The 27,522-nt window shown below is 40.4% G+C and overlaps 3 protein-coding genes across 5 annotated transcripts; 2 read left to right on the top strand and 1 right to left on the bottom strand.

Annotated features, from left to right (window-relative positions):
- The first annotated feature begins 514 nt into the window (after window positions 1–514).
- On the top strand, window positions 515–4,906 carry LOC104444071 (probable receptor-like serine/threonine-protein kinase At5g57670). 2 transcript variants are annotated; one of them, XM_010057661.3, is made up of 10 exons: window positions 515–1,034; window positions 1,126–1,223; window positions 1,541–1,790; window positions 1,882–2,619; window positions 2,726–2,974; window positions 3,089–3,252; window positions 3,348–3,427; window positions 3,521–3,668; window positions 3,763–3,912; window positions 4,258–4,906. In XM_010057661.3, exons 1-10 carry the CDS (start codon window positions 854–856, stop codon window positions 4,495–4,497), a joined length of 2,298 nt encoding a protein of 765 aa, XP_010055963.2. In that variant the 5' UTR covers window positions 515–853; the 3' UTR covers window positions 4,498–4,906. The 2 variants fall into 2 exon arrangements, with proteins under 2 accessions (XP_010055963.2, XP_010055962.2); XM_010057660.3 differs by having other exon boundaries at window positions 517–1,034; window positions 1,876–2,619.
- Window positions 4,907–5,909: 1,003 nt separating this feature from the next.
- On the top strand, window positions 5,910–18,428 carry LOC104444070. Its single transcript, XM_010057659.3, is given in 12 exon segments — window positions 5,910–6,051; window positions 7,680–8,667; window positions 8,669–12,699; window positions 13,791–13,962; window positions 14,057–14,204; window positions 14,294–14,393; window positions 14,539–14,619; window positions 16,126–16,216; window positions 16,344–16,614; window positions 16,707–16,749; window positions 16,839–16,942; window positions 17,604–18,428. Coding segments are annotated over 12 exon segments (6,567 nt in total). The 3' UTR covers window positions 18,000–18,428.
- A 1,208-nt stretch (window positions 18,429–19,636) lies between these two features.
- On the bottom strand, window positions 19,637–25,282 carry LOC104444069. Of its 2 annotated transcripts, none has more exons than XM_010057655.3 (5): window positions 25,023–25,281; window positions 22,073–24,565; window positions 21,720–21,954; window positions 20,597–20,679; window positions 19,637–20,020 (listed from the first exon to the last, which is right to left on the bottom strand). In XM_010057655.3, the coding sequence occupies exons 2-5, from the start codon at window positions 24,017–24,019 to the stop codon at window positions 19,934–19,936; spliced, it is 2,352 nt and encodes a 783-aa protein (XP_010055957.2). In that variant the 5' UTR covers window positions 24,020–24,565; window positions 25,023–25,281; the 3' UTR covers window positions 19,637–19,933. The 2 variants fall into 2 exon arrangements, with proteins under 2 accessions (XP_010055957.2, XP_010055958.2); XM_010057656.3 differs by lacking the exon at window positions 19,637–20,020 and adding an exon at window positions 20,402–20,503 and having other exon boundaries at window positions 25,023–25,282.
- Between the last annotated feature and the right edge of the window lie 2,240 nt (window positions 25,283–27,522).

Below are 27,522 nucleotides of genomic sequence, written 5' to 3'. Positions count from 1 at the left end.
AGTCTATCATTTGACATTAGATATAGTTTGGAGTTCAAAAAAGAGTGATTTTTAGAGTTAATCCTTTTCCCTTAAATAAGACTTATCTATAAAAAAAAATTATCTGCTTAGTTCAATACAGTTAATTTTGGAACTAAAATCAAAGGTAGTTTATATTTTTCTTCATATTTCAAATAAACCTAAATTGTCAGGTAAGAATTATTCGATCGAATATTTATCTTTTAAAAAAATGAGTAAACAAAAAATATTTTCATTGCCTTCTCGGGGTTAAGAAGGGGTGGAGAAAATTTAACAAAATAATTTATACATAAATTACTATTAATAATGAAATTATTTTTACTAATTAAGTATTTCGACCGTTTACTTTAGAAAAATTGTCTTTTTCAATTATTCATTTGTTCGTAATACAAGCAGCGCTTCAAGTCAAAATCATGGAAAAAAATCCGTGCCCGTTTTAAGGTCCCAAAGCAGCAGTCGCAGCGGTAGTTTCTTTTCCACGGAAAGCCACAGCTACCTCCTCCGATTTCTATATTTCGTCAATCCACAAAACGTACGAAAAGCAGCAGAAGACCCTGCGACTGAGACGCCTTCTCTCCCTCTCCCGCTAGCTTTCTCTCTCTAGCATGGTGGTGGGCGTGCGGTAGAGAGAGAGAGAGCTTGGAAAGCAAACCATCCGGCGGTTAAGCGATAGCTCAAACCAAGCAACTCCCTCTGTGTGGAGCCATATATACCGGACGGGCTCTGCTACGCAAGCCCTTTTCAGAGCAATGAGCTCACCCCTTCTCCAGCCTCCACGAGCCCGCCGCCACGCCGCCCCCGGACTTTGAACCTCGCGCGCGCCGCCGGCGAAACGATGAAAACGCAGCGGAGCGGAGCCGCCGACGCCGAGCTCCCGGCCGGAGCTCCCGGAGACCGGACGGTGGTGGTCGGGGTCAAGCTGGATCCGCAGAGCAGGGAGCTGCTGACGTGGGCTCTGGTCAAGGTCGCCGAGCCCGGCGACCGCGTTCTCGCGCTTCACGTCCTCGGGAACAACGGTGAGAGAGAGAGAGAGAGAGAGAGGAAGGCTCGCTGCTGTTTTTTCGAGGTTGGGTGTGATTGGTGAGCCTTTTCTCGTTTGCAATGCAGAGATTGTGGACCGGGATGGGAAGTCGTCGTTGCTCTCGCTGGTCAGAGCGTTCGACTCCGTTCTCGCCGTCTACGAAGGTTTCTGCAACTTGAAGCAGGTTTTTTGAGCTCTCCTTCTGTTTCATTGTTTTAAGTTTTAACTGCCCTCGAGATTTGTCCGCAGAGGAAACAGAGGACTGGGACAACAAAATGAAATCAAGCTTTGATTATGACTTACTTTGATTCCTAATGAACTTTAATGTTTCAGGGGATTTAGCTTGTGAATTTTCACCGTTAACTCGGTCATCTTGTTGTGCACATCTTTTTCTTTTTTGTGGGCGCGTGCTCGTGGAGCGCGAGCATTTCCTTCTTAAGTAGAAATTTACTTTTCAAAGTTTTATCTTTTGGTGTGTAATTTCGATTGTGGATTTTGCAGGTTGATCTTAAGCTCAAGATCTGCAGGGGCACATCGATTCGGAAGATTCTTGTTCGCGAGGCGAAATCTTACGTCGCGACCAGGGTCATTGTTGGAACTGCGAAGAATCACCACTCGATCCGGTCATCGACCTCCGTGGCCAAATACTGTGCCAAAAAACTCCCCAAAGACTGTTGGGTTCTTGCTGTCAATAATGGGAAAGTTGTCTTCCAGAGAGAGGGCTCTCCTGCGGCTTTCCACCTCTCACAAGGTAATTCGAAGTCTGGTATATGTCAAATATCGATACTAGCGAGACTAGCATTTTACGGCGACTGAATGGATGATCAAATGTCTAGTTGCAGGAAAATCCGATAATCTTCGGCCAAACAGCTTGCTTAATGTATTTCATCGATCAATGAGTAAGAACTCTAAAGTTCTCAACGATAGTGATTTCACGGTATCTCCAAAATCCACGGATAATGTGGGTGGGGCAGAAACCTTGGAGCAGGCTTTGCTTAAAGCCTCTGCTGATGCTAAAGAGGCTATTGCGAAGCACAACTGCTCTGTTTGTGCTTCCACCACACGACAGGCTGATAATTCTTGCGACAATGCTTCTGAGGATACTTCCAGTAACCATGATGAAGAAAATTCTTTGGCTATCGTACCATTGCAGACAGATGAAGCAACATCAGGGTCAATTTCTCCACAGAGTAGAGAAATGCCTGCACTGCAGCCAGGTTGGCCACTGCTTCATCGTGCAATTTCAGCAGATGGGCAGACTCCTGACCATTCTTCAGGAAGGGAGATCTCAGTGGTTCAGTGGGCCATGCGATTACCTAGCAGGCATCTTCTATTTCCATCCATTACTTCAGAGCGGAAACAAGGGGATTTGACCAAGGGTGAACGAGAAGCCTCGAGTTTAGATGGAGAAAGTGGAGCGCTTGTTCTCATAGGTGATGAGGCTCAGAGAACACATCCTCCTGATGAGAGTCCAATAAGTTTGCCGAAAGAGTTGGAGGGTCTTCATGAAAAATACTCATCGACATGCAGATTGTTTACTTATGAGGAATTACTGGCAGCAACATCCTCTTTCCTGGCAGGTGGGTTTTGCTACTTAACCTCATCTTTTGAAGAAGCATTGATTTACATCGGTCCTTTTTAACTAGGAAGCTTTTGGTAAGAGGTTGTCTGTCCATTCTTTTTCAGAGAATCTGATAGGGAAAGGAGGCAGTAGTCAAGTTTACAAGGGTTGCCTTCCTGATGGAAAGGAGATTGCCGTGAAGATTCTAAAGCCATCTGAAGATGTGCTCAAGGAATTTATTCTGGAAATAGAGATTATTACGACATTGCATCACAAGAACATTGTTTCTCTTATTGGTTTCTGCTTTGAAGACAACCATCTTCTGTTGGTTTATGATTTCCTATCAAGAGGAAGTCTTGAAGACAACCTTTATGGTGCATGACTTCTACAATCTTCTGTTGCATATAATTTCACCAGAAGTTCGATGATTTTACAGTCATTCATCAGGTTTAGATTATTTATTTGATCTGTTTGTTCATATATGGCAGGAATCAAGAAAAATCCAAATGCATTTGGTTGGAGAGAAAGATACAGGGTGGCTCTTGGGGTAGCTGAGGCCTTGGAGTACCTCCATGAAAGAAGTGCTCAACCAGTAATACATAGGGATGTCAAATCATCAAATATTCTGTTATCTGAAGATTTTGAACCACAGGTGATGTATAACGGAACTGTCTCACCTCTTTGGCTATTTTTATTTTATCTGTTTCGGATGGTATGTTGATAAATTGTTCTGCTTTATTTTCTCAGTTATGTGATTTTGGGCTTGCTAAATGGGCATCAACCTCCTCTACATATATAACATGCACAGATGTTGCAGGAACCTTTGGGTCGGTAATCTCGGCATTGTAGCTATTGTCTCCCATCAATAATCATTTATTTAAGCCAGAAACTCACATCGTCATGCTTTTGAGCTGCTGCAGTTATCTGGCTCCTGAATATTTCATGTATGGCAAAGTCAATGACAAGGTTGATGTCTATGCATTCGGCGTTGTACTGCTTGAGCTTCTTTCTGGTAGAAAGCCCATAAGCAATGACTTTCCAAAAGGCCGAGAGAGCCTGGTTATGTGGGTATGTCTTCTGTCGTTTGCTTTATGTAAATATTGACTCTGGCTCTTATATTTTACTTGTTAGATACTAAAAGAAGATATATATGTTTCTCCAGGCAAGACCTATTCTTCATGGTGGGAAAATATCCGAACTATTAGATCTGACCTTGGGTGAAAATTATGATCATCAGCAGTTGGAGCGAATGGTTTTAGCCGCCACACTTTGTGTCCGACGTGCACCTCGAGCTAGGCCCCAAATGAGCCATGTGAGTTGATTTGATATCTTTGATTTTTCCACATGGCATTTATCTCTTCTCTTTGTAATTTGTCTCTGGTATTATGGTCTGGTGGTGTTACCTTCAAATTTTCTGGAGTCGCTGTTTCAAGCATTAGAGATTGATAAAGATATAAATGTCTGCACATGTCTTTGTCTGCTTGAAAAGACGCTCGTACATATTTATTGCTGAAAATCAAGGTTGTCATTACAGACACTATTGGAACATCATATCATGCATCGAAGTTATTGCAGCAATTGTGAATTGTTTGCTTCATGTTATAGTTTCTCCTTATGACAGATCCTGGTTTTTCGTTTTCGTTTTGGGTAAGTACAGGTGGTGAAGCTCCTCCATGGCGACGTCGATGTAGTGAAGTCAGCACAGCTACAAGTCTCCTGTGACCAATCCGATGCGGCCGATGACGAAGCTTGCGCTTACCCTAACATCCAGTCCCACCTGAACCTTGCGCTGCATGACGTGGAGGACGATTCGTCATCCGTGAGCATCATCGATTCCAACGTCTCACTGGAGGACTATCTGAAAGGCCGATGGAGCCGTTCATCAAGCTTTGACTGATCAATCACTCCACGCAGAGCACGAGCATGATCTGCGTTTCTTCCTTCTCTCCTTGTATATGCTTTCGGATCCATGATCATATATTCCCATTGGTTTTTCAGCTCTTCTTCCTTTGGGTTTTTTTTACTCATTAGGTTGGGTGTTGGATGAGAGGTAGTTTGTGGGTTAGCCCTCCTCCCACCCCTTACTTTAGGCAATTAGTCATAACGCATTCCCCACCTCAATCAAGGTGGGAATGATGGTTCGTTCTCTTGAGGAGACGAAATGCTCCTCGGTCTGTTAGCCAAAAACACCATGTTCTTTTACCATTTTTGTATTGTATGTGACTGTGTGAAGTGAGATAAGTTCACTATACATCCATCTGTATCTGCCGGAAAATGCCAATAAAATCAGTTTTTGACCCGTTCCATCTCGTCATGTCCCCATCGATCTTGATTCGTCGAGCGCCCGGTATTACCACAGCGCCCTTCCTGAATTCTAATTTGTTTGGTCCGGTGGATGATGAACTGGGTGTGGTCAAATTCTGGCAGCACGGAACCGGTGATGAACGCTTTTCTTCTTCGTAAATTATTCTCATTCAGAGCCGTGAATTGACTCTTCTTGGCCTAACTTTCGAGGTCCTCGCTTTCTGTGCGAATCCCGTCGTTTTCAAAGTCCTCGAGTGCGCCACTTTTGAACCTCAAAAGACTACAGTAGTGCAGCCACTTCTCTCTCTCTTTTTTATTTTTTTATCCTTTTGCTTGGAGAGAGTCCTTGTCTTCGACAAATTCAACGACCCTACCGCCCACCGACGCTCAGGAAAATCTCCTCCTCTTCTTTTTCACGGTTGAATTATTGCTGCAATGCCGTGAATCTGTGTCGCAGCCATAGCTACCCAATTTCCTACTTTTGCATCTGAACATCCACTTTCTGTCAAATCACGAACTCGCAGCAGGAAATGGGTTGATCGATTTGGGCAGAGATCGGCAATGATCAAAGACGGGTTAGGCTCGTTTTCGAGTCTATGTACGGTGATGTGCCTACTGATGGCAGGGCAGGATATGGACATGGTGCGGGACTGAAAAGTGGGTTCATCGTCGACTCAATCGCCATAGTCGCAATTGTCATAGTTGCCTCGGGAGCTTGTCTCACGTGCCACCTCTTCCCTCTCTCATAGATCTCTGAACTTAGATGAAGAAGCCATCGCTACCGCTCGGGGGTCGCCCCTAAGCAACCATTGTGAGGTGGTTGCCTGCCACTAGCACGGTGACTGCCATGTGGGGGCGGCAGTGTGTAGTGGTGCCATAGCCTTTAGTCGCTTTTTGAAAAAAAATTTACATTAATTTCATGGTGCATACTTAACATTACATGGTCCAACTAAGGACCTTAAACAAAGACCCCGGTTATCGGAGCCCCCAATCCAGGTTACGAAAATGGAAGGGTCAACTGCTGGGGGAACACCAAGGGTGTTTAACACACCTCCCCCTGGGCCTGAGAGGGCTCTACATCCCCACTATTGGGTGGGCGCACATCTCTCAATGAGGGCAGCATCGGTGACTCCCGTGTGGGGCGGCGGTGTGTAGTGATGCCATAGACCTCAGTCGCTTTTTGAAAACTTTTTTATATCGATTTCATGGTGCATACTTAACGTTACATAAGAAATTTAATCATTAATTGAGTTAAAATATGATATGTATATCCCATTGTCAAACTCATTATTTAGCCATTCATATTATTTTACGTTGTTGAAATATTGCGTGTATTCGATAACATTACAAATTTATGTCTCAATTTTTTCTCAATCATAGAATGAACTTTCCTAATGATTTTTTTAAAGCTCTATGTAAATTTTAGCACAATTTGTGATTGATGTGAGTATTTATTTTATTTTTTGTAATTTTATGCATATGATTATATTTATTTTACAAAAATTTCCTTCGACACAAATATTTAAATGATATAACAAATAATAATTTTAGATTGGTCCGACCATCATTCTAAACAATAAGATGAAAGGGGTGTGAAGGTGGCTTCTCGAGGAATTTGCAATGATTTGTTCTTCTCAATTCGTTGTTTATTAAAAGAAAATGTATATATTAGATGAATGTGAACAATATAAAGGTTATCTTACCTTTTGATTACGGTTTCATGAAGTTTTGATTTCTTTCCTATATTATACTCTTTAATTAATGTGTTTATTATTGCCTTACCATTCACGACATAAAGTTTCCATTCCAACGGGTATTTTATGAAAATAATGTTGATATAGACAGAATGAGGAGTATGAATTGCGTTTTGTTGGAGTCGTCTTCTTAGAATCATGGGTTGATTTTTCCTTTTCAATTGGAAAAGGAGAAAGTAAAGTATCATTTTATTAAAAAAGAAGTCTGATTAGCATATGGTGGCATGACTTTATGGGTTAACTTTTTCCCTCTTGTAATTTCATATCACATTGGAAGTATACAATTGGTGATGCTCTCGGCCATTTTCAAGAACAAATATATAGCTTGAGTAACTAATAAAGGTAAAAAGATGATTGATGTAATTGGGACGCCTCCCCATAAGAACTTTAACTTTATTTACATCTTTATTCTCCTTCTTTTCAATCATGCATATCACACTTTTCATCTTTTACATGATAAGAAAGTCGTGTTATACTTATCTTTTAATATTTTGATACCTCGCTTCGTTCGAGTTCAATCATTTATGATGTTTTATCATGAATTTCGTGATAGATTAGTTCATTTGGTATATTACCAAACACCACGTAATAATTTTATGACTAATTACAGGACAATTCTTACATTTTTGTACTAATGATGTAAGAGGTTTCATGAATGAAAAGTTAAGCACGACTAAAATGAGAAAAGGCGATAATTTTATAATTCATTGTTTTTCTGTGTGGATAAACATTTTTGGTGTTAATTCGGTATATTAAGATCATCGAGATAAAAATAATCATAAGTACATATGTGTTGTCTGATTGACTAAACGACGAGGCATTCACGAGCGAACGGTTAGGATATGTATGCTTTCTTTTATTCAAAATAAATAATAAAAAAAATGAGAAAATATGATTTTATTTCATTATAATAATAAGGCAATTGGACTTTCTGATTGGGCGATTAATGTCGATCGGCTTCTCGATCCACGACCTAAAACATCGTCGTCCCCAAAACATTACACGCAGGATCGTCGATGAGTTCTCGTCCGCCACCCATGGAGGCTCATCTCTACGCCGACCACCACCGCCACCACCACCGCCGCCGCGAGCGCCGCCGCCGCCGCTGCCGAGGTACCTTCCTCCGCCCCCTCCCCATCTTCCTCCTCCTACTCCTTACCATCCTGGCTTCCACGAAGACCCCAACGTTTATACCCCGCACCACCGCCACCACCACCACCTCCACCACCTCCACGACGATCACCACAAGAGCCACCAGCTGCTGCTCCCCCCACAAACGCCGCCGCCGCCGCCGCCACCGCCGCTGCAGCCGCATCCGCCGTCGCAGTCCTATCGCCCTCCGCTCCTCCTCCTCCTCAAACCCTACCTCCCCCGCCGGTGCAATCTTTTCAGAGCATCGATCGGATCGACGACGATCGCCATCGCCGACCGGTTTGTCACCACAACGACAATCGCCTCGGCGGTGTCTGCCACCCGAAATTGGCGCTTGTGGCCGATAATCACGTTCCGCGTCCGTACGTACAACTTGATTTGGGTCGGGACTCTCGTTACCACGTCAAGCGCGATGCGGATGCGATTTCTAGATTTAGGGACGACGGTGTGGATGGGTTTGAATCCCGTCGGCAAGATGATTTCTCGCGGGCGCGGTCTGTCCTTTATGATGACTCTTTCAGGAGCTCTTTATCAAGTTCTTCTAAAATTCATGGCCTGATTGAGGATAGTGAACTGTTGAGTGAAAAACGCAGGAGGTATAGTCATAGGCAGGTTCCATCTTTAGGTTTTCATGACTTAGTTTTTGAGACTAGGGATCGTGAGATTAATGTTGTGGATGGTATGCCATTTGTTTCTAGAGAATCACAGGTTCATGAGTCTGATTGGGGAAGATATAGCAGTAGTACTAGAAGAAGTAGGGTAGGTAGCAATGAATATAATGTCACGCCAAGGAGACAGGTGCAGAAAAAGAGTGCTTTTCTGAGGCTTCAAGAGCCGAGAGTTGATCGAAGGATTCGGGGACGATGAGAGGTTGCACAATTTTATTCATCGTGATGAGAACGGTTCTGGTTCCTTGAGAGGCAAAGGGCCGCTTGTGTTTCCTGATCATGGTATGAAAGAAAAGAGAGAAGGAAGATCAGTGGAGCTCGATGTTTCTTTCAAATCCAATTCTTTGGTAGCCAAAGCAGTCGTTGCACCTACAAGTTCATCGACCGTTCCAGGCAAAGAATCGACTCCAAGGACTAAGAGGTTGAAGAGTTCTGCTGCATCAAATGGGGGTTTTACCAATACACTCATCAACAAACCTGACAAGAGCATGGTGAATCCGACCAGACCTCCCGAGATTGCCAGTTGTACTTTGACGGATTCAAAACCATCAAAAGAGAGAGTTGTTGCAGCATCTAATACAGGGAGTAAGATTAACAATCAACCCTTTTCCAAGGGAACCTCTAGCTCAGTTGGTAAGAGTAAGGTGTATCAGTCTTTCTGCCCTCCAGTTTTAGATCAAGATGGTCGTCTTCCCTTTCGATCTGGAATTATGGCAGATTCTGATGGAAAAGTTAATGAGACACATTCTAAGATGCATATAGATTCACATAAAGTTGGTACGAGCATGAGTGATGGCAAGGAAATTTCTTTGGAGACTGGTATAGCTTCTGGATCTGATAGTGGTAACATTCGAGGCATAGAAAGCAATAACATTCTTGCCAATAAGTCACCTACTGTAAAGATTGAAAAGAAGAAAAAGGTCATGAAGAAAGCAGTTAAGAGAGTGAGAGTAGTGAAAAAAAATAAACCTCATTCAGAGATGATGACTTCGAAGCATCTGCATGGAAATGATGATCATATAAGAATAGATAGTTCTGGTGTGACAGGGTTTGACAAGGGTGCAAATCCTTCAAAAGAGGATACTACTTGTACTGCAATTCAAATGTTCCATAATGTAGGAGCAAATGATGCTTCCAATGGAGTGTCTGATCTGCTCCAGTCAAATGATGTGAAAGGAACATTGCAAGGTTTTCCATTGCAGGAATGTGGTAGTGACCCTGATATTTTGGAAACACCTCTACCTCAAGATGTTGGAGAGAATTGTGGTGCATCTCGTCCTATCCATTCTGCCGTGGTTGAAGATAAAAAGGCATGTCATACCAATTCTGACAGTTCTTTGGGGTGCCTGCATACCAATTCAAGATTCTTTGAGAATCTTCCTGCATCGCCATTTAAAAGTACTTTTGAGACTGGTATAGAGAAGTTAAGTTTGATGCAAGAGAATGATGTGGGCAGACTATCTTATATGCCGGGCCGTGACATTCCTGATTCCTCAACTTTGGAGGACATGAACATTCATGGGGTTTCTACAGGTAAAACTGTCCCTTTTGGGAGGAAAATTCCTGTCTCAAGTTCTGATAAAGTCCTAGTTAGATCTCAAGATCCAAGTGCTGCTTCAGGTCTGAGAGTTCTTGATGGTTCTTACAGTAACTCTTATCTTAATCAAGTTAGTGCATTGGATATGCGAAAAGCTGGAGGCTATTCTTCAAAATTTTCAGGAAGCAGTACTGGCTGCAATGCTTACACTTCTGCTAATTTAGATGAAAACATGACCTTTAAGGATAGCACCATTCTTCATGATTTGAGGCAATCATCTTCAGTAGATCTCCCTGCATCACTCAAGATTCATGATAGTAAAGGGAATTTATCAATAGCTGCGTCTCCCATTAAAGTAAAAGAACTTACCACATATGTTATAGACAGTAGACAAGATGGGGTCTCTAAACTAGATATGCTGAGTTCAAACACAGCAGGAACCTGTAGGGAGACTGTAAATATTTCATGCTGCAGCTCTTCAGATGCTTTAGACACCTGCAAAAATATGCCTGTTGAGGATTTTGGACTCCAAATAGCTACAGCTTCTTGTGTTAGATGTGTGGACTCTGGCTTACCCTCTGGTTCACGTAGGCATGACGTTTCACATGGAAATAAATCAATAGATGAACTTTCTGATGCAAAGGATTTAAATAAGAAGGGGATTGATGCTGATGAATATGAAAATCCATCTACTTGTAAAAAGAGAGGAACTACTCCTTCTCATCCTGTTTTCTCTAATTTGGGAATGTACCAGAGCAATGATGCGGGTCTGCTGGCTGATAGCCATGCATCTTGCTCAGAGATGCAATTAACTGCTTGTGACAGTTTCAAAAAATCTGGCATAGAGGCTGCAACACCTCCTATGAATACTCCGCATGATTCTAATTCATCACCAAGCTGGAAAGCAAAGGATGTTTCTTTGATGAAATCTGCGGATGCTGTCAGTTCTGCTGCAAATAGGTCCTTTGATGACACACTCCAACTTCGGCGCTCAGGTTTTGATTCTGGATTGCTAGGTGTCAGGGCATCAAGCATCCGAAACAAATATTCAGTCAGTCAGTTGATAATGGAGGAAAACCAGAAAGATAGCTTTCCAGTTAAGGCCACAAGTGATCATCCTGATGGGGTTCTCAATATAGAAAAGAATAAGGGAAAGAAAGTGGGTTTACATTCTGTAGAAGCACAAGTGATGGGGGCTGGTGAGACGGCTGACTGCAGATCTTTAGGAACCCATGTATTGACTCGGGAATCAGGATCATCCAGTGTGGTTAGGAAAACTGATAGTGACATTCATGAATTGGAAGAATCACCGTCCGTGTCAACTTACGTGCCATCGTCTGCTGATGGTGATGGAATCTACAATTCTAACTCCAATGATGAAGGGGTAGATTCTGTGCTTCATCCAATATCTGATATGAGTTCTCCAGAAAATATATCTAATTACTTAATAAGGCAGATTCCCAGGTGGAAATTATCTATAGACGAAATTCCTCCTGGAAGGTTAGGTGGTAAGGATGCTCAAGAAAAAGAGAACGTCATGGTTGGTGGAGGTTCAGAGATATCTGTCCTTACTCTGTCTGCGCATAGTACCAAAGTTGATCGGATATCAGATCATGGAATGGAAATTGATTGCATTAGCCCTGAGAAGGATGTAATATTGTCATCAGAAGCTTTGAAAAAGACTGAATACAGTCTGAAGAAACCAGAACCATATGGTATGCGGAATCAACCAAATCGTGTTATGCAGAGGTCATTCCCAGCTCGTTCGTCCTTTGGTTCCAAGACTTCAAAGGTGATCTCTGCTAATGGTGCCACAAAATCAAATACATGGCATCGACCTAGCAATTCATCAGTTTCTCTCTCAGGAAAGAAGCCGGTTTCTAGCATTCTAGCTGGCAAAAGGCAGTTGACAGTAGATGCTGGGGAACTTTATATCCGAAAAGGTAACAGTCTGGTCAGAAAATCAGGTGTAGATACTTGCCAATCCCAGATCCATCATGTCACAAGCTCAGCAGCACACAGAATAAATTCATCAGGTGAAGATGACTTAAAGAGGAGCATAGGAACTGGAAAAATCAATAATCTTAATCACAATGTAGATCTGTTAAAAACGGGAGGAATGAGTGCTCCTCTTGAGAAGGCAAATACATCCCTATTTCCAAGTGTTCATAATCTGCCCAATCACACTGCCATGTCTTCAGACAGCTGCACGATTTTAAACTCAGCTGGACCTTCACTTGATGGTTACTTTGGTAATAGATTAGATTCTGTGGATTGTACATCAAGCAGTGATCAACTAAACACCAGCAAGGATGCATTGAAGATTTCCGAAACTCGTGAAGACCAACTTTGTTCAGCAAATAAGTTGGAAGGTATGAAAGAACTGCCCAATGAAAGTTTGACGGCATCTGCTTTGAAGAGGATAACATATGTGAAGCGCAAATCAAATCAGTTGGTCGCAACAACAAAATCATCTGATCTGCCCTCCCAGATTGTTCATAAGACCCAAGTCTTATCCTCTGATGGCTACTTCAAACGGAATAAAAATCAGCTTATAAGGACTTCAATTGGCAATTTAATGAAGCAGATGTCTGCCCTGCCTGAACACAGTCGAAATTCAGAAGATCAGGGGACTCCGGCAGTTTCATGTGGAAGAATCCTTAACAGGGGGCTATCTTCTAAAGGTATGTTCAGTGTGTTCTTATCTCAGCGTGCCTTGTTCATAGTATTGATGCTTCCCCAATTGTGCCACTCTTGATCTGCTTTAGACCCCCAATTTTTTGCCTTAGAAGGCATATCTATGGTAAAGTGCTGGCATTTTAGAGGCTCGATTTATTTCAGTAAGTGGGGCTTATTCTCTTTTTGGAAATGTTAAGATATTCAGCAATTCTTACTCTCTGATTAAGGCTCTTAGGCATGGTTCCTACTAAATTCTATTAACAAGCTCTTGAGAGCATCGGTTTACCCATCTGAAATGATGCATTGGCTGAAAGATTGGAGCATTCATAGACAAACTCCTTTGTTCTAAATGGATTTGGCTATTAGGGCACAGTATTATTATATTATTTTACCTACAGTTTTACTATTTACCTATCTGAAATGATGCATTGGCTGAAAGATTGGAGCATTCATAGACAAACTCCTTTGTTCTAAATGGATTTGGCTATTAGGGCACAATATTATTATATTATTTTACGTACAGTTTTACTATCTTAATTGTGCATTATGCTTGTAAAATTTCTTCATTATTATTTGAAGGAGGTGCTGGATGATGTGCCACAGTCGTTGCTACATTTTCCCTCATTACATGTCTTCTGGCTATCATTTATATGGAAGTTCTAAAATTGCATTTAGATGTGGTTGCTTCCCTGTGGATGCATGCTTTTGTTGCATTTTGCTTTTCTTCAACAATATCCTTTTTTTTTGGCTCTCTCTTTCATTTACCTCGATTCTTAATCTTTTGTTTTCATTTTAATTGATGGAGTGGTTCTTCAAACTTGACTTAGATTAATTGTCTTGTATTATTTCAGATAATTGTCAGATATTTTCATCTAGTTATTATTTTTGCTTGGCCGATATTTATCAGGAATACTGGCCCTAGCTATTAAAATCACCTTAGAAGGTGCTTATGGTATCACTAGCTGTTTTAGCTACTATTGCAGCGTATGTAGTGTTCAATTCAAGCTAGAATCAACGCATATGTACCTTTTTATGGAGGTGTAAATATAAAGTGTTGCTATATTTGAGTCATTTGAACCTTCAAAATTTTCTGTAGTGTGGACTCTGTGGGGTTCAAAGCTTTCAAAAAGTTACAGACATCCATTGCATCATCAAAAATGTTACCAAAAGGTCCTTCCTCAGCTGTTCCCTTGGAAAAGAGCAACATACTGGCGTAGATACATGCAGACAACTTGCGGTCTGGCTGATAAATCTTCATCTGCAATCAGGTTTACCAGCATTCAATGTTTTGTTATACTGCTTTTGCTCCAGTTTAGTCATAAGTATGATTACAACTGCACTCATTAATGGTTCTTTCAGTAGAAGATTAATGCTGGTGAGGAAGAGGGATACTGTCTATGTTAGGTCAGCTCATGGTTTATCACTTAGAAAATCTAAGGTGCTTAGTGTTGGTGGGACAAGTTTAAAGTGGTCGAAGTCCATTGAAAGGCAATCAAAGAAAGCTAATGAGGTCAGTTATGCTCCTTTCATATTGCAGTTTGGTCATTTTCCTCTAGAATTGTGAGGTTATAACACAAAATCTGTCGTCTCTTACCACAGGATGCAACACGAGCTGTTGTTGCGGCTGAGAGGGAGAAAAAAGAACAGAATGGTAGTTTCCCGGTGTCCACCAGAACGAAAAGCAAATTTCGTTCATCACGTAAGTCAAATTATAAGATGAAACTGATTAGCCCAATTTGTAATCCTCATGCAAAGATGATTTCCTGGTTCCAGATACAATTATGGATGTTAGTTGGCCGAAATTTCCTTATTTATGTTCTGATGTAGAATAGATGATATTGCAGGAGCAGGAGAGCGCATATTCCGGATTGGTTCTTTTCGATACAAAATGGATGCTTCAAGGAGGACACTACAGAGAATTTCAGGTTACCATGTTTTTTGCTTTATTTCTATAATGATCTGTTCTCAGTACCTGTTGAACATGTTTCATTTTATTGAGTTGGAAATGTGACCATAAGTTCTTTGTTCTTTTGGGTAAGTTTTAAGTGAGAACCTCATTTGACGAAATAGACACCGGTAGTGAAACCGAGCCTAAGTCTGTTTTACAGGGAATTAATCTACTTTTATACCCATTATGGGAAACATGCTTTTGGAAAGAGGCTTGACTGAAATGTCTTGAATTTTGATATCTTTTGACAGACTGGCTCATATGGTATATCTTTTGACTTTCTGGGTTTAGATTGCTGTGTTGATACTTAGGTGCCTCAGATTCTATCAATTGCTTTCTGCATTTATAAATGCTATGGTAATGGCATCCCTCTTGAGGGAAACAGTTGCTGCTAGCAGATTATGGATTTCTTCCCTGTAATATCAATACTCAAAGTTGGTTATGATGCAGTGCTTGGATGGTCAGAGACCTTAGCGTCCTTCATTTTTGAATGTCTTAGTGGGTTTTGCCTTTCTATTAGGAAAACCATGTAACATTCTTCTGTCTGGACTTCATTAGAAAGGAAATACGTTGCAGGAGCATCTGTTTTGGAAGTGAAAAGAAGTCAGGACTTCACCAATTACTTCCACTAGTGTTAACCATTTGAAATAATGTTAGAATCTATGTCAGTTCAGTATATGAAATGCCTTTCTGATGTAACTGTTTTTTGGATTGCGTCTGGAAGCCATAGCAGTGATGTAGGATAAAGAAACCAAGCACAAGATCTGGATTTGAGGAAATGATTGGATAAATTAACCATAGTTATATAGTGAACCTAGCAGACTGATTTTCTTGGATTCATGTCTTAGGAAGAGAGGACAAACTTTCTTAAAGCTGAGCATGATATTATTATGTAGGCTTCAGTGTCTATGTATTTCACCTGTCTGATAAAGCAGAGCAAAGATAATTATGGCTTGAGCTTATGTTTGAAAAGATGCAGAAGAAAATGTGAATCTCTTGTGTCATCATCTACTTCTGGATAGCAGATATTTTATCTTACTTCTATCTCCAAATTTCAGCATTGAGGTACTTCTATTGTAGTGGATGGATCATGTTTCTTCATGCCATTGATCCCTTTGTCGTGCTGTTGTGAAAAGATCAACAATCCCTAATGAAATCGATGTAGTAGTAGCTTGTTGGAAGCCCAGAGTCTTCATCCAGAACGTGTAGAATTATAGTTTCTTTCTTGTGGGATCTGTTTATTTTTATTATTCTTTCATGTCATGGTTGCAACCTGGCTTGAGCATTCATCAGAGATAAAGATCTCACACCTTTTTAGTTCTTTGTTTATTCCATTAGTTCAAAGGTGGGTGCCAAGTTGAGCGACACATTAGGGGCAGCCTTGTTTTATTTTCCATTTGCCTTATTCTGTCTAATGTGAAGTAATATCATTGAAGCGGGATTTTGTTATCTATTTATGCATTGATTTCTCTTCTTATTGTAGATGATGAATCGGCTTACTCTTCTGTTTCCCAAGCAAAAGATGATACTAGGAAATCATATGTTCCGCGGAGATTAGTGATTGGCAATGATGAGTATGTTACCCCTTCTTTTTGTGCTTTCTTTTGGTTGCACAATGCCGTAATTGCTAAGTTGATGATTTTAGGTTTAGCTTTGCTTTAGTGCCCAAGGTATTTTGTAGATGCTTATGATTGTTTGCAGGTATGTAAGGATTGGAAATGGGAATCAGCTAATTCGAGATCCAAAGAAACGAACTCGGCTTTTAGCAAGTGAGAAAGTGCGGTGGAGTTTGCATACTGCCAGATTGCGGTTGACTAAAAGACGAAAATACTGTCAGTTTTTCACAAGATTCGGGAAATGCAACAAGGATGATGGAAAATGTCCCTATATTCATGATCCCTCCAAAATCGCAGTCTGCACAAAATTTATAAACGGGTCATGTTCAAATAAGGATTGCAAGTTGACTCATGAGGTTCACTATTATCCTGTTTACTGAAAAGTTGGTGTTCCAACATTAAGAGTCCCATGCTTGATTTCTCACTAATTTACCCTTTTCTTATGCAGATCATTCCTGAAAGAATGCCAGATTGTTCTTATTTTCTGCAAGGTATTTCCACATTTGTCTCCATTTTTAAAATTAGCGGGTTGAGTAATTCTTGCTTATAGATTAAACAAACACTTTATGACAACTGGCAGGTTTGTGCACAAACAAAAGTTGTCCTTATAGGCATGTGAATGTCAATCAGAATTACCCTACATGTGAAGCTTTTCTTAGGGGCTATTGTCCTGACGGGAATGAGGTACTGCTTTTCTTTCTGGGAGCTTCTATTCCTCAGCCTTATGATTGTGAAATTTTCACATATTTTCAACAGCACGCATCATGCACATGCACCTTTCTGTGCATATGCCCATGCATGCATCGTTTCCTTCTATGTTGCACTCTTCTTTTAAGCCAAAAAAAAAATCGTTTGCTTGATAGTTGGACTCGCTACTTTTGTGCTAGAGAAAAACATTCCCATCTGCAAAAGTTAGCGGAGATAACAGCACTTTCTGCATGCCATTCTTGAATGTTTGCTTCATGTGTAATGGATACATGATGTGATTTCGTGGCAGAAAGTTAAATAAGTTCATTTGACTTATAATTTGGGCTTTGCAAACCAACTGATAGTTTGGAGCTTTTTGGAGCATATTCATGATTTCTGATTCTGGTTGGTTGCTTCAGTGATTATTAGACTTTGTCTCTTGTGATTACTTTCTTTCCTTTAAGTTCATGAACAGCATAATGGTATTGCATTAATCTTAAGAACCACCACCTTTTATAAACAAGCCAAAAATCTTCTTCCCTCCTCTCTGTTAGACAAGGAGAGGAAAAAAGACGATAAAGAAATTTTCCCTTCTCCGAACGTAAATTCTCAAAATGGTAGCATGAAGAAAATGAAATGCATCCATCTGCTCTCCCAGTGTCGGAACAAGCACAGCTACATATGCCCAACCTTTGAAGCAACTGGTAGATGTCAGCAAGGATCCAAATGCAAGCTTCACCACCCGAAAGGACGTAGTAAGGGAAAGAAAAGAAAACGATCAGGTGAAAAGAGCAGTTTAGGTCGTTACTTTGGGTCCATGACAATGAGATTGTCTAAGCAAGGAACAGCAGCTCCTGAAAGGGTCCGTGTGGAAGATGTTGATGACAATTCTGTCTTTTCTGATTATATCAGTATTGATGTTAGTGATGACGAAGCGAGAGAAAGTGATGACCCCATGATATATGATGAAATTGATCCTTTGGATGTACGGTTGGATAATCTGGATGAGCTAATTAAGCCATTACGCATTATGGACAAGATGCCGACAATGTAATCCCTTTCCTCCAGACTGAGTAGCTCTCTAATCCTGGATCAAGTGTTTGAGCAAGTTTACTCATCTTCCTGACTTCTCACTTTGAGCAATATCCATGGTGGCGGGGAATGATTTTTCAGACAATTTCTTGCTCGTGGTGAGACTTCTATGCTGATCCGGGAATTTCATCTTTGAGTGAGCACAGATCTGATGATTAAGCAGAGGATGACTTTTACTCGTCTTCTCCTCCTAGGATTTGAAGCTTTTGTTTTCTTCCTTTTGCCCCATTTCCCTTCCTATAGAAATTTTCTGATTGCTTCTGGGAATATATGGTAAGTGTACATGTGTGTATACAAGAAAATAATATTATGTTAACAGAACAGTGAAATTGTTGTAGCAAGTGGCCCATTTTTGGTGCCTAGTGATATAGAAGTTGGCGAATTTGTTTTATCTCTTGTGATTTTGTTTTCCCTATTATGAATTCTGCTTAGCCAGTCAGCTTTCCAGGAACAGAGTGGACTTAAATTATTTGTAGCAAAACAATGTGAATTCCCACTGGTTAGAATTGTCCTATCAGCCCAAGAAGTGTTAATTCCACAAGTACACCCTACTTGCTACTCTGTGCATCCCGTGGATTGAAAAGGTTTCTGAGGCATTAGTGTCTCATAATATAGATTATTGCTACTTAGGCGACTCAAAGGCAGTCCCCTTTGAAGCCTGAGAGAAGGCCGTGTTTTTGGAATAGTATACTTATCTTGGATTATCATTAGTCCTTACCATAATCTCTCAGTGGTATCAGAGTCATCTCATCAACATTGATTCAGATTAGAGTTCTACGCTTGATAATGCCTTGTGATTCTTAAGCCACTGTCAAGATGTAGATGTGCACGTCGTGCTGTAGATTCTCATGAGTATATTATCATTTGACTCTGAGAACCCTAGCAGCCTCTTAGGAGCAACTGATGTCTATGTGTTTCTGACAAAGTGCATTGCCCGTCCTTATCTATCTATAGCCTATAATAATTCATTGGTTTTGTTGACAAATATTTTAGGGCCATTCAAGTAATCAGTAATTGGGTTATTTATTTTCGTGATTAATAATTTAAAGTTAAATTATTCTAAATAAACATGGAGAAATACCTTAAAAACATGATTCTTTATACAATTTTTTTTACTTCTGTATATAAAAAATTACCTTCAATTACACAGTGAAGAACATGAAAAGAACATGCTTTTCCTTGCGCGTGGAATAAGACTTTGACATCCTGAATGACATGATGACCGATTCTCCATTTCTTTGACCGAGAGAAGACAAATTTTTGGACAAACAAAAGACTTCACAGTAAAAACGTGCGATCTGACAGGTTGGTCGCGTCCGACTTATTGATGGCGTCTCCTTCAATTTATGTGTGCCGCACAATTCGGTCAAAAGTGTATGACTTGCTGTGGTTTCTTGAGATTGTTGAACCAATAGCCAAACACGAATGGTGTTGCTTCGAACCCGCTTTCCCGTGTCGACGCAGAAAGAGGCAGGCTTAGAACAACTTTTTACTCAAGGGTTGTTGCACCTCTTCCTTACTTGCCGCACTCATTGCTTGCCCCATGCTCGTCATGCGAAACGTCGCAAGTTCTTGGTAAAAGCATTAAAATGTGCTAGATAAACTAAATTTGGTCTGATTCAAGCATAGAGAGCTGCACATTTCCATAAACCTGATTTTTACATCACAAAAGATCCACTTGCATTTGCAAGTGACAGAAATACAGAAAAGCATTTTCCTTGATGTGGTCCCCAAATTCCACCTTGGAGAGGAGGAATGATGCACAACCATCAGATTCACTATCTGTGAATAACCAAAATCTCGACCAGAATTAGGACACCGAGGTTCTGAATAAACATTGCAGCAGCAGTTCCAGGTTTTGCATGCTTTCTTGTCAGGGCCAGAGAAATATTTACATTAGACCCTCCTAATTGCCTGTGCGGGCAACACTTTCAAACAACTTGGATCCAACCAAGGCTTAAATGCTCCTTCCTGCGGTACGTTCTGTTAAGAAAGGAGACCAGAAGGATTAAGATAAGGAATTACCATCTCAGCTAATTCCAAACAAGAGACTGCAAAACTAAGGAATCAGTGCGCTAGGGTTCTGTTTACAAACACCATCTCTCTGAGCAACATGACCAAATATGTATGTGTACTACAAACTGATCCCAGATGGTCCATGCACAATCAAACAACGTGTAAGGAATAATGGACTGGTTTACAAATATGGTAGACTGAGTAATGTGGCGGCCTCCTAACGAGCATTGAAGGTGGCGTATATGCCTCCATGGACCATTTCATATATACCCAGCGACAGTGTGACTTATCTATGAATTACATCAACATCTCCCTCCCTCCCTCCCTCCCTCCCTCCCTCCTCCATGGACCATTTGAAAAATTCCCAGCGACAGTGTGACTCTCTCTCAGTATGACTATCTATGAATTACATCAACATATGTCCTCTCTCTGAGAATAACAATATGCCATCTGCATATAATGAGCAAGCAAGCTATAAAGTGAATTAGAATTAGATTTGGAACATATTGGACCAAAAAGGCCATGTTGACATATGAAACTCACCTCCAACCAAAAGAAAAATCCACGCAAGAGATTCAAATTCCGAGGAAAATCAGCTCGAACCAACTTGAGTTCTGTAGCAAGATCTGCACAGAAATGATAATAAATTTCAGGCGCTGAGTATCAAATTATATTCGACTTTTCTCTTCTTGTTTTCTCATTTTGCTGTCTCACACGTATAGAGAAAACATCGAACCTTCTTTAATCTTCTCTCACAAAATTAAAACAAAAAGAAAAAAGGGAGCAGATAATTTCATATATGTCAAATGATTTAGAAAATGACCTCAAGTAAAACAAAAGACCAACCACTAAAGTTTTGTTGTAAGGAAACCTAAATAAACCTCCCTAGATAATATGTGAGAAAAAAACTTGAAAAAAATAGACATGAAGAATTCCAGCCAGCCAATATGTATAATTGAATTGGCAGTATAGATAATGGGAAGAAAATCAAGACTGAAACATGCTGATTTTTTATCTCAGAAGAGATCCACTGTAAAAGCAAAAGAGAGACAACTTGACCGTTCTTATTCACCAGATTACAGCTGTACGACAACATAAGAATAAAAATAGCAAAACAAATAGTCATGTGGGAAAAGTGGTGCAATATCTCGTAAGATTCTCCACTATGAATGGTGGTAGGAGTAGTACCCACAAGAATTGCTCTTTTGGCTAACAGAAGGTAATCATGATCAAAAAAGGCAAAAAAGAAAACAGGTAGCATGTGATGTTGATTATAAGATATTTCTGCTGCCTAGTGCCACCACTTCCCTGTACACTGTTCACGCATGTGGTTGTTTTGGAGGGAGGAAATACATGGAGAACTTCTCAATGGAGAGAGTCATGCTCTCTCCCTAGATGGTTCTGTACTTTGCAATAATGCAAAGATACGATATGCATAAGAAGTCTTAGATCTTGTTGATACCGTCATTAATTTTTACATGGTTTGATACACCAATGATTCACTTAATTCTATACCTGTCGAAAGGCAGTGCATGGATTTGTGCATCTCTGCCAAATTCTTAACTAAAGAAGCATTTGGTCATAGGAAAAAGAACTAGTATTGAATAACAGTATCGTGATAAAAAAAGAGACTAATGGGGGAAGAGAGTAGCATATATGAGCTTACCCTTGTGCAGCTCAAGATATGATTTGCAGCGCTGCCGCAATGAAGAAGTGAAATCCCGTCCTTGACGCAGACTTTTTTCGACTGTCTTTTGCCTTTTATGTCTTACTCTTCGGGAAAGGTCTTCATGCTCCTTCACATCATAGGGCATTTTGAGTACACCCATGAGTTTCTTCCTGAATACAGTACCACTGCTGCTCCCAGGATCATCAGCAAAGTGCTTGCTGTCAACGGTTATCTTTTTTTTTTTTTTTTTTTTTGGGTGGGGAGCAGAAAAATTCAGCAAATATCAAAATTGAGATTTAGAAGCCATATGAAACTAATCACATAATAGCAGGGAAAGAGCTAGTACATACCGGATCTTTGGATAATTTCCTAGTCACAAATTCTTCACATTTAGAAATATCTTCCCCAGCAAGCATTTCCACTTCGCACGAACTTTCCTCATCATCTTCCTCATCATCTTCCTCATATCTAATTTGTTTGCCATTTGCAGATGTAAATTCAATAATGCTACCATCCTCTTTTGCACAATGCAGAATGGCTAGGTAGCTTTCATCCCATGTCTCCTCCTCATGCTCGGGTGCTTGTTGAACCTCTGGACGCAATACCTTAGGGGACCATCTAGTGGCCCAAGTAGAACCAAGATTGGCGGGTTGAGCATCTATAGTTCTTTTATCCAAGCTGCAATTTCTTTTGCTTGCTGCAGCAGCTTTGGTATTTTGTTTACCATTATCAGATTTAGATTCAAGAATGTAACTGACATTTTTTGCACCATTCAGAAGGGCTAGATAGCTTTCATTGCATGTGTGCTCCTCATGCTCGGTTGCTTTTTGAAACTCTGGATGCAATACCCTAGGGGACTGTCTAATGGCCTGATTAGAACCAAGATTTGCGGGTCGGGCTTCCATCTTTCTTTTATCGAAGTTGCAATTTCCTTTGTTCGTTGTAGCAGCATTGGTGGTTTGTTTACCATTTGCAGATGTAAATTCAATAATGCTACCATCCTCTTTTGCACAACTCAGAACGGCTAGGTAGCTTTCATCCCATGTCTCCTCCTCATGCTCGGGTGCTTGTTGAACCTCTGGACGCAATACCTTAGGGGACCATCTAGTGGCCTGAGTAGAACCAAGATTGGTGGGTTGAGCATCTATAGTTCTTTTATCCAAGCTGCAATTTCTTTTGCTTGCTGCAGCAGCTTTGGTATTTTGTTTACCATTATCAGATTTAGATTCAAGAATGTAACTGACATTTTTTGCACCATTCAGAAGGGCCAGATAGCTTTCATTGCATGTGTCCTCCTCATGCTCCGTTGCTTTTTGAAACTCTGGATGCAATACCCTAGGGGACTGTCTAATGGCCTGATTAGAACCAAGATTTGCGGGTCGGGCTTCCATCTTTCTTTTATCGAAGTTGCAATTTCCTTTGTTCGTTGTAGCAGCATTGGTGGTTTGTTTACCATTTGCAGATGTAAATTCAATAATGCTACCATCCTCTTTTGCACAACTCAGAACGGCTAGGTAGCTTTCATCCCATGTCTCCTCCTCATGCTCGGGTGCTTGTTGAACCTCTGGACGCAATACCTTAGGGGACCATCTAGTGGCCTGAGTAGAACCAAGATTGGTGGGTTGAGCATCTATATTTCTTTTATCCAAGCTGCAATTTCTTTTGCTTGCTGCAGCAGCTTTGGTATTTTGTTTGCCATTATCAGATTTAGATTCAAGAATGTAACTGACATTTTTTGCACCATTCAGAAGGGCCAGATAGCTTTCATTGCATGTGTCCTCCTCATGCTCGGGTGCTTTTTGAAACTCTGGATGCAATACCCTAGGGGACTGTCTAATGGCCTGATGAGAACCAAGATTTGTGGGTCGGGCTTCCATCTTTCTTTTATCGAAGTTGCAATTTCCTTTGTTCGTTGTAGCAGCGTTGGTGGTTTGTTTACCATTATCAGATATAAATTCAGGAATGTTACCATCATCTTTTGCACTATTCAGAAGAGCTGGGTAGCTTTCGTTGCAAGTCTCCTCCTCATGCTCGGGTGCTTGTTGAACCTTTGGACACAATACCCCTGGGAACCGTTTAATTGCCTGATTACAACCAAGATCTGCAGGTTGTGCTTCTATATTTCTTTTATCCAAGTTGCAATTTCCTTTGCTTGTTGCAGCAGCTTTGATAGTTTGCAGGCTCTCCTCCCTTCCAGAAAGATTTCTCGGAATTCTTTTTTCCTTATCATTTTCTTTTCTCCTCACAGCAACAACTTTGTCCTTTTCTCTTCCCACAGCATTCCTCAAGCTTCTCATCGTTTCCGCAGTATTTTTCAATGTTTGACTCTTCAAATATTCTAAGTTTAATCCTTCATGTGGCTGGTCTTCAATGTCGTACTTGAGGAGTATACTGGTTCCAACGTCCACCTGCACCTCAAGCTCATATGACTTCCGGGTTACTCTTAGACTTTCAAAGAAAATCTTATACTGCGGATCCACTAAATCATCGCTACCACTGCTGCTACCATATCTATAAGCTTTGGAAGGCACAGAACCATAATTGTCGTGATAAGTTTCCAAGAAATTTAAATATTCGTCGTCTTCAGAGGAGTCAACCCCATCAGTTCTTTGTGGAGCACTCCAAGAGCACCATTCTGCAAAGAAGTATGCGTTTCAATAGGGTCACGCAAGCACCTTCTCTTTAATGGCCTTTCCAGTTGCTTTTCTCTATCAGTATCGACCTCCATGCACGTCACACCCATTTTAACTATCAAACCACAGCTCCAAAATTTTTCACTTAACCAATACACGAAGAATCTCCTTCATGGAGGCACTCCACCCCGTAAATCCCAATAACAAGCCCTGTTTCCAAAACACCAATAAAGGAAAGAGAGCTACATAAGAGGACGTGCTTATTTGCCACATTAAGACCAAAACAAGACCAGATTCTAGATAATTAGGGATGCGCTGGGCCAAAAAACAAAAAAAAAGGAACAAAACTTTGTTAAACCAAAAACACTAAAACTACAGCATCGCAGAGATTTCAACAATGCGGCACCAGAAATCTCTCCCATCTAATCATTCCCCTTCAGTCCAAAATCAAAACTTACGCAGAGCATCAACTAAAGACACACGTTCCGACTCGCGAGTCGCTACGAAAAGATTTATAAGAAATTCAAGCGAAAGAAAAACAGAGAACAGCACTTACCAAAAAAAAAAAAAAAAAAAAAAAAAACAGAGAACAGCCCATCAGGAAATATCCAGGAGCGCTTTTCTTAGTGGGTTTCGAAGGGAAAAACGAAAAACGGGGAAGACTCACCGAAGGGTCCTCCCACTTGACCCGAAACCGTACGATTCCTCTGCTCGGCACAAGAGGCGCCTCGCCGGCATGCAACAAGAAGAAGAAGAAGAAGAACGGGCGAACGCAAAAGGATGTCCCCCCGTACGGAACCCAAGAGCTTCTTCGGGCGATGTCCGGCCGGCGTGACGCGAGGGCGGGCGAGGGCCGCGACGGACGAGGTTCTCCGACGACCGCCGCAGAGACGGTGACTCAGCAAATCTCGGCGAAAGAGAGAGAGAGAGAGAGAGTCGACGAGAATAAGGAAAGTACAATAGCCAAAACGACAGCCTTGCTCGCCGTTTCGCCTTCGTGATCAGCGTCGGTGCGGAAATTGAAATTGATGTTTTTCTTAAAAGGAAAAAAAAAATGTTGGAATCACTAATCAGAGCTGAAATGTAAGTTAAAAGATGGTATTTCTTTTTAATGAGATAAAAATATTTGAGCCGGAATTGAGATCCGAGCTAAATTAAGTATTTTTTGGGAAAGGAAAAAAAATATAAGATAGAATTGAAACCGCATTAAGCGTACCGCTTGAAATTTTTCTTCAGCAAGTTTTTGGTCAAAAAGGAAAAAAAAAATTGAATTATCTAGTTATGCGCTACTACTGCACTTAGGACCTCCACTTTTCAAAATCATTTAAATCCTCAATTTTCTGTAGAAAGTCTTCCATTAATTTTTTTCTTTTAGTTATTTCTCTGGCATAGTTGGACCAAGGCCCACTTTTTACTAAGCAAATAAAGGATGTGAGGTACGGACACATAAAGCAATAGAGACATATGATGAATGTAGATTGTATTCCTAATGAACAGAACTATTACAAAATAGAAGATAAAATTCTCGCAGACGACCACATCACAAGCCCAGAGAAGCTTTGGGCTATGCCTACAATAGATGGAATGACAAAATTCTAGCAAAGTGAAACTAATTCTTTGCTCCACGGTGGTGCTGGTGGTTGGCGAGACTCTGGCGGCCAGGTGAGGCCACATTGCGACGGCCATGGAGAACGAGGGCGAGTGCTGGAAGTTGGCAGTATATAAGTGGTTGTTACATGCCTCCTAAGAGTTGGAAAATCTTTAGATGGAAAAAGAAGAAGATAGTCATGAATTCCTTCACTCTTGTTTTTAACTTCTTTCTCTGTAATTCTTGGGCCAAACTTTATAAAGAGTAAGCTTTCCTCTATTGAGGCCAAAGTATCAAAGGTCGCTGTAACAAAGATATTTAAGTACTTTGAACATGTTATTTACATTTGCATTGTTCAAAAATCCGTCTTAAAAACAAATGATGAAATGTTTCTCAACTTAAAAAACCTTTCATGTCCATGATGTGTAAAAAAAAAAAAATGTTATGAGGCCTAAATTAGCAATTTTATGTTGCAAGGCATGTTAAAAGGTGGTCTCTTTCCTTTGCCCCCTATTTCAATGAATATGGCCCCAAAGGGAAAAAAAAAAGGAAGTCCTATTAGTGCAGCACGAACATTTTGCCTTTTGCTAATGTTTGACAAATTACTGCTTAACTGGAAGATGATTAAGAATGACAAGTTTCTACTTCCCCTATACGACAAATCTTAACACATATTCCTCTCTATATTATCCTGTCTTACAAAAATAATTCACGCTATCTTAATGGCGCATTTGAAATGTAGCGTGCACTCATTGGAGATTAAAAAAAAAAAAAAAAAATCGTTCTCGGAGTAGTGATTTTGCATGCATTGTGGGTTTAGTTTTGTGTCATCATGTGGTGACGGAGTGAGGCTCTGTCCTTACCTTGCCAATCACGTTACTTCCTCCAAGGAAAAGATCAGACTTATCCAAGATATTTAGGCTTAACTAAAGTAGTACTGTTGAATCTACCCTCTGACAATGAGTTAAATGGAACCTTTTTTTTTATGATTGGACATGGACACTTGGAGCGAAAACTGTGTACTTGGGCATGAGAACCTTAACACCATTTTTCGATTCTTTGGTAATAGTTTGAGTGTAAAAGGTTAGGCTCAGGTTGAGTGTCAAGGTAAATGTGTCATGGTACGTGTAATTTGAGATTTTTGGTGCTTTTACCCAAAATTTTGACACTCAACTAAGTCCTTCAATAGCCATATTTAGTGACTTATGACTTAAAAACTCAATTAAGTTATGTGCAATTAGAGGTTTTCAAATGCACACATCAAGTGCTAAAAAGCTTAGTTTTCTACTCTTAACATGATTATCAAACACGCCATTTTTTATTAAGTTAAAAAAAGTATTGATATTAACTAAAATCTTGCCAATTATAATGGTAAAACCTACCAATAATCAATATCGAACAACCTATTATTTCTATTCTTTTTCTTTTTTTTTTGTCATAACCTATTATTTCTATTCTTGAAACTTAAAATTGTCAGCAATTAGAGTTTGTACTTAAATTTTCAGCGCTTATTTTCAATTTTATTAAACACACTTAAGTAATGTGACAAATCCTTATTGGATATTTAAAGAAGTCAATA

This window comes from Eucalyptus grandis, chromosome 9 (genome assembly GCF_016545825.1).
Source record: "Eucalyptus grandis isolate ANBG69807.140 chromosome 9, ASM1654582v1, whole genome shotgun sequence".
In the NCBI taxonomy this organism is placed as follows: Eukaryota; Viridiplantae; Streptophyta; class Magnoliopsida; order Myrtales; family Myrtaceae; genus Eucalyptus; species Eucalyptus grandis.
This window is presented reverse-complemented; position numbering and strand designations above follow the sequence as displayed.